The 7002-nt window shown below is 32.9% G+C and overlaps 1 protein-coding gene across 1 annotated transcript; it reads left to right on the forward strand.

Annotated features, from left to right (window-relative positions):
• The first annotated feature begins 1865 nt into the window (after positions 1–1865).
• Positions 1866–2120, forward strand: LOC147829997 (cytochrome c oxidase subunit 7B, mitochondrial-like). Its single transcript, XM_087197382.1, has one exon. The coding sequence runs from the start codon at positions 1872–1874 to the stop codon at positions 2118–2120; it is 249 nt and encodes an 82-aa protein (XP_087053508.1). The 5' UTR covers positions 1866–1871.
• Positions 2121–7002: the final 4882 nt, after the last annotated feature.

A 7002-nucleotide genomic window follows, 5' to 3' on the forward strand; every position in this document is an offset into this window, starting at 1 on the left:
TTTATTCATTCATTAGTGCTAGGGATTGAAAACAGTGCCTTGCCATGCTATGCATGTACTACTCCACCAATGAGCTACATCCACAATCAAAACATTTTAATTTTATATAGCAATGAATCATGAATCATGATCTTGATCAGCTTAAGAATGAGTCTCAGTAAAGGTATGTGACTTGTAATGCATTACATTTAATGACACTAAAACATCTTTTGTTTGGGGCAATCTTTGGCTCATTTTCTGTTCACATAACTCTCAAACCAAAATAAGTAGTACTATATCTGAACATTTCTTCATTTCTGTCAAGGGACAGTGAGTTCTAAAATAAGAACAATTGATCTGCGTCAAAGACACTAGATCTGGTCTAGTTTTATGAGAATCCCTCAAATTTGTGGGCAGACAGTGTAACTGATCCTTGTTTAGCTGGTGGAAATATGCTGTCTACCACCTCAGTAACTTTTTTTAATGATCAAAACAGATAATTCACTTTAAAATCCTTATATACTATAATACATATCTATACAAATGTAATTATCCTTCTTCACAATTTTCAGTCAGTGGTAATAAGACCCACATAAAAAGACAGAAAAAGCAAAAATCAAAATAGATTTACATCTGACCAGCACTCCAGAATACTTCCCAAAAGTTCCTGAGTTATGGAAATGATTTTAAAACTTCATCACCTAGAAGCACAACAAAATATAGCAGAAACAAAGTATCAAAAAATATCTACAACTAACCAGTTGATTTAAAATGTAAGCAAAAGAGTGACTGTAGGCCTAATGCATGCTACCTTTAAAAACTAGCAAAAAATAGAATTTAAATTCTTAAACAACTGTATGGTCAACTGTCTAGCAAGTCAACTCTCAAATGTTTTCAACCGGTAAAAGCATGTTTTCTTTAGTCAAATAACTTCATTACGTATCCTCAATAGATTAATTACAAGAATGAATCATTTCTAAAAGAGAAAACCATTATTGTATCTCTAATAAGATATAAACTAAAACACTTTCCTGCTTGGCCAGTTTCAAGTTATTTTCTTACCAGGTAAAGTATCTACTGACAAGAAATTTATACAGTTATTTATGCCAAGTCCAGAAAAATGAGAGTCCTCAAGTAGAACACCATTTTTAAAAATGTGTCATGGCACAACTTTTCTATTATATTCATGAAAGACAGATTTTAAATTACTATTTAACCAAGTGCAATTTTACCTCAAGAAACAATTTATGAAAATAACATAAATCAAATATGATAAAAATCAATAATAAATATTGTGAATGAAATATTTTAGAAAAGATAAGCTATCTTTAGAGATGACAGAACAATTTACATTTCCAAACTATAATGCATAGCGACCTTTAAATCACATCCAAGATGTTGAAATATATAAATATATCCCATCCTTGGTTTTACAGCCAGAATATATTTCTCGATAGCTACCTTCTTATACATGAAGATGTGCATGCTTTTGTAGAGGTCTCACCCCTTTCAAATAAAATTTGTAACATTTTTTAAGTAAAAAATTTGCAAGATATTCATGAAACTGTCCTAAATGTAACATACATATTTTCAGTTTCTGATCGTTACTATTTGGCGAAAATTTAAAAATCCTTTCCAACAGTATTCCTGTCTTCCGGTCCATAAAATTGACTGACAACAATTTTTTCGCGGCACCATTTTCTTTCTGCCGCTGCCGGTTACGATGTTAGAAGCCAAATCTTGATCTTTCTGAAGAAAGCATCTGGGCTTCATTTTCTCTGCAGAGCTAGGAATCAAACCCAAGACCTTGAACACACTCAGGAGGTTCTCCACTGGCTGAGAGCAATGAAATAGAACAGTAGCTGCCATCAACTCCGATCCTATCAAGCCTTATGATGTTTCCCTTGGCCAAATGGGCGCTGCTGAATGGTCTCAAGAGGCAAACCATTCAGCGTATTGCAGCAAGACAAACCCATATGAAACACTCACCAAATTTTCATGACAAATATGGCGATACTGTGCTAGCTAGGGGAGCCATTGTCGGTGTTGTTACATGGGTGTTTTTAACTACACAGATGGGAATATTATGGAACCCATTTCCTGTTGGCCGAGTCACCCCAAAAGAGTGGAAAAATAAATAATTATCACTATTATTATAATACAGAATTGTTTCAGACCCAACTTGTGATGTACACATTCTACTGCTCATTTAAAAATAGCACAACTGAAGAAATAAAATATATTTGAAATCAAAAAATAAAATAAAAATCCTTTCCAGATAACAATTTAAAAATACTGTAAGTCATGTCAATTTCCTGATGATATAAAAATGTGAAAGTAGCCAGGCAGCATTTCAAGATCTCCCGTTAAGACCTTTACTGTGTTCCTCACATCTGCTTTATTGCTGTCCTTTCAGCAAGACTTAGTGCTATTTTTAAAGGAACATGAATTTCTCATCATGTTGTGGCATTCCTAACATCTGCTCAGATTCACCTCAAAAATTGGTGCCCAGGGGTTTCAAGAATTTTTACTGAAAAAAAATATTTTTCTAGAGCTTATTTTTATGCAAACATAAAATTAATATCACTAATATTTTACATGTGATAGCCACCAAATTTTTATTGAATCCTAATGTTATGGTAAAGTATTAAAAGTTATGGGTCCTAGAAAATTATATTTTATGTCCATATCATTCATATTTCTTATCATAGAAGTACTCAAAATAAGCATCAGAAAAAGCATAATTGCAAGATGAATTTGAATTATGTCATGTTTATTATCACTTCTAGTAATAAAGTCAAGTGAGTTTCTACACCAATTCAAGCCTTGCAGAACTGGCTCGAGAAGCCAATTTTGAAATCAGATACGCTTGAAACTGGTTAATTTTTAATAATTTTCTCAAATTTATCATTTAACAAAAAAGGAAACCATTTCTGCAGTGATTCTTGCATATTATTTCTACCCGGCATTAAAATGACAGTGCTATTTAAATAGTGCTGTAGTAATTTTGTCTAAGAACTGAAAAGAATGCCTCTTTAAACAACCACAGCTTTTTAAGTAGAAGACAAGGGTGTGCTGAGTTTAGTGAGTAATTTTTGTAGGTCTTGATGTAGTTTTATGTCATCCAAAATGAACAAACTATCATATTTTGTGAAGAAGCTCAGATTTAACCTGTGTGATCAACAAGACTAGAAGACTAGCACACTCAGGATTCTCATGAGTATAATTTTACAACATTCTACATAATGTAGAGTCTTTCCACTTTCTCAATTTAATATTCAAATAGAACTTTAATCAATAATAGCATTTAGCAATTATGGACTGTTAAAATTGAAAATGCCTTCACAGGGCTTGCCTCATATATCACATAGAACAGCTTTTATCTTGCAAAAGAAGAAACTAGGACTTGACCAGTTTCCTCAAGTAATATGGAAGGTAAATGGCAGAGCCAGGACTCAAACCTACTAAATTATTTGAGAACTATTACTACAACACTACATCAGTAAAGAAGGTCAATGGTGTTAGCAAAAAGAAATGTGGAAGTTATGTTAGAGTCTAAAATCTAAAGCATCTGGGGTTGGGATTATGAAGATCACATCATGACACAGGAAAGAGAAGGTAACTAAAATTCATGCTGAAATTGTTGATTTCAAAGGGATTTATCTTAATTTCTTTTGACTTTAGTCTCTTCAGCTTAGACATAAAATGAAATTCATTTTCATTTTATGTACAACTTTAAAACATTGAGACTAGCATCTTGAGCACTCCATGGAAAAGAGTTCTGGGGTCACCGGTTTGGTGAAGAGTACCATGATGGACAGGAATGCCAGGCATAGGTTCAGGAGTTGTGAGGAAACATAAATGCTGTGTAATTGCAAACTAAACCTGAACTTTCCATTATCTGGTCAGCACATATGCAAAGCTCTCCTGCCATGAAGTTCTGCCTAATATGTAGGACAAGAAGTCATAACGATCCAAAGTGATGAGTCCAGGAAGCAATGGGAAATGTTTGAAGACACCTGCAAATGATGTAGTCCCTCTACTCTATGTGCCTGGTCAAAGAGTCATCAAAGAAAGAAAAATAAATAAGTGCAGGAAGTAACACAAAGTCAATCTCTGAGTCAACTCTCAGGGCACTGTGTTGCTAGAGCAGAACATTCTCATGAAGAAATGCCCACCAGTTCTTTACCAAATCAATTCCCTGAAAATTCTGCCCTTTCTCATCACTGGGGTGGAGCTAGGTGGAGAGAAATTTGGATGGAAAGGCAGAAGAAACTAGCAGCTCAAAAATAGTTTACAGATACTTTATAAAGACTTAAATTTTAGCATACATTTCTGCTTCTTCTCAAATGCATTCTGCCAGCTCTTCTTCAAAGGAAGCATTACTGGTATAAAAAAAGCAAAAGGAGTAGGGTCTTGGTCACCAAGCTACTGCTCAACCATGAATGTCCAAACAGAATATTCGGATTTCCTGGATAATGTCATCATTTTCTGGGTGAATTCCTGGCATTGCTAAGGATGAAATGATGTACTGGTGACATAACCGCCTCCTTGTCATTCACTCTCAACTCTCAGCTTGTCATCCCCATCAGGAGTTCAGACCTTCAGTGAAAGAAAATGATTCCTCTTCACAAAAAATATAGATACATCTTGGTTTAAACTGTGGGATAATACCAATGTTCACACCGTTAATGATTTCTTACTGACCCGTAATATATTAATTCAAAAAAGTGCTCTTTCCCACATTTCACTAAAAAGAGCACAATGATAACATCTGACAATATTGAAGCAATAACTTTTCAGAAATATTATTCACATTCACTAGTTTTCTATTAAACAGATTTATAAATGATTAAAATTAAAACATGCTTATCAAAATAAAGAGAGAAATTAGAGGTTTGGTGACAAATTTTATCAGGCATTACTCACTAGGGTCCAACATTTCTATAACCAAGAAGAATTTCATGGATATGGCTATGAAGTCCAATTCTACAGTGTAAAATATTTTCTTGTGCTCCACAGAATTCATTACCTATAATACAAATAACTATGAATGAAATTGTAGAGAAACATGAATAGTATTATACTTTAACATTAAAGTAAATAAATTTACTTAGATTTTTACGTACATAAAACTTCTGGAAGAATAAGTTCCACATTGCCTATAGCAACATTTATTTTGTTGTAATTTTGTAAGAATCCATTAATTATATCATCAGGGGAAATGATAGGCTCCGAAAAAATAAAAAGGAATTTTAGTCATCCATGTACTTTGAAATATGTGTAAATAATCTTATACCTACATAGCTTTATTCCATGAAAATAAACTCTTTTTAAGTAGTCATACTTTCTAACAAGATTTATGCATACAATATATAATTTTTAAAATATTTCCTGATGTTAATATACACAATAATTACAATTTTTCACACTGAATTTAATTGAGTGCAATTTAGTTGTTCTTCTAATGGCAAGAATTACAATAACATAGTAATCCTTAAGATGACTAATTAATATGATATGTTGTTTGGAAATACACAATATTAGGATAACATATATTCTTAAAATAAATCTAACTCCTTATTTCAGAGAAATCTGATAGCTTGCCCAATATCTTATTGATCTTAACAATCTTCTAACTTCCAATTCAATATTCTTTTAGACAGTGGAGATTATGTATTATTATTTGAAGCACTCAGAGACTAATTCCAGACCACCTGAATAAACATATGCTACTGTAAGAATGCTGTAATTCTTCAAATAGCCCATGTAGTGATCCATTATTTTACATTAATGTAATGTGCTATCCATCATATATTAAACTAGTAAAAATATACTGGGAATCAAATTGTGATTCAAAGTATGAAAAAGGACACAAAAGGAGATCGAAGGAAGAGACCTGAAACATGGAACTCTAAGTCAAAGTGAGGGGAGAAGCTTTTCAACCAAAACTCCTGGGCTTCTGAGAAAAGCATCTAATTGTATCCTTTTCTGGAATTAGGACAATAAATACAAGTTTCATCAACTTCACAATTTTGCCTCAGGCTGACGATGAGCAACTTTTATGATAGAATGTTGTTTTTGTGTCTAGTTCATTTTATTTTTAATATAAATATTTAAAGAGATAAATTCAGATATTGGAAATGGGAGGAATAAAGCCATTCATAAGTATCCTTTCAATAGCAAATTCAAAACGAACAAAACTGACAAAAATTCAAATTTCAATAATTCATGATCAAGCTTAACCCAGCCTTAGCAAATATTTTTTTTTCCATTTAATTTGTTGGTACATTTTAGGTATACAATACAGTTACATTCCTCATTGGGATCTTGTACCTTTACATGATGTATCTTGGTTCTTATTTTTTCCTCATTCCCCTGACCTCCCTTCACCCCCTCCACCATTCCCTATTTACAAAGACTTTGTTTCCGTGTTTTTCCTTTTCTCATATTTTTTCTTTTCCCTTCTTTCCTTTCCCCTTCCCCTCTCACGTTCCCTATTCCTTTAAACATTTTCTTCCTATTTCACAATGTCAGTTATACATTGTGATTCTTATTTACACTTTTAGTTTTTCACACCAGAGAAACTAGTATTATTACAACCAGTGTCACAAGTTCAAGAAAACTAAGCAAATGAAAGGAAAAAAAGAAAGAAAAGAAGGTTAATTTCAAATTAGAGAAAAATGTAGTGGTTCTGAGCTGAGAAATAAAACATTGTATGATAATGCAAGTGTAAATCAAATCTGCCACTTGTCTTGACACTTGCCCATTCTTATATAATCAAATAATCCAAGAATGACTATGGGATTTAACAGCAACAACAACAAAATCACCGAACACAATCACAGAAGCAGGAAAAGAGGAGATAAGCCAGATAAACACCTTAATTTCCACAAAAGGAAGCCAATAGATAATGTCTCAAATGACCAAGCAAAATGCTATAGTATTTAATTATACAAGGCAAGTACGAGAAGAAACAATGAAAAGAGTGGATACAGGCTGCCCATGGAGAACTAGAAGATA

The sequence above is a fragment of the Heterocephalus glaber genome, unplaced genomic scaffold (assembly GCF_053883595.1).
Source record: "Heterocephalus glaber isolate CG9 unplaced genomic scaffold, H.glaber_assembly_v1.0 deba00000347, whole genome shotgun sequence".
Lineage (NCBI taxonomy): Eukaryota > Metazoa > Chordata > Mammalia > Rodentia > Bathyergidae > Heterocephalus > Heterocephalus glaber.

Coding starts and splice junctions, on each gene's coding strand:
- LOC147829997 (XM_087197382.1), top strand. CDS start 1,872: ATGATGTTTCCCTTGGCCAAATGGGCGCTGCTGAATGGTCTCAAGAGG.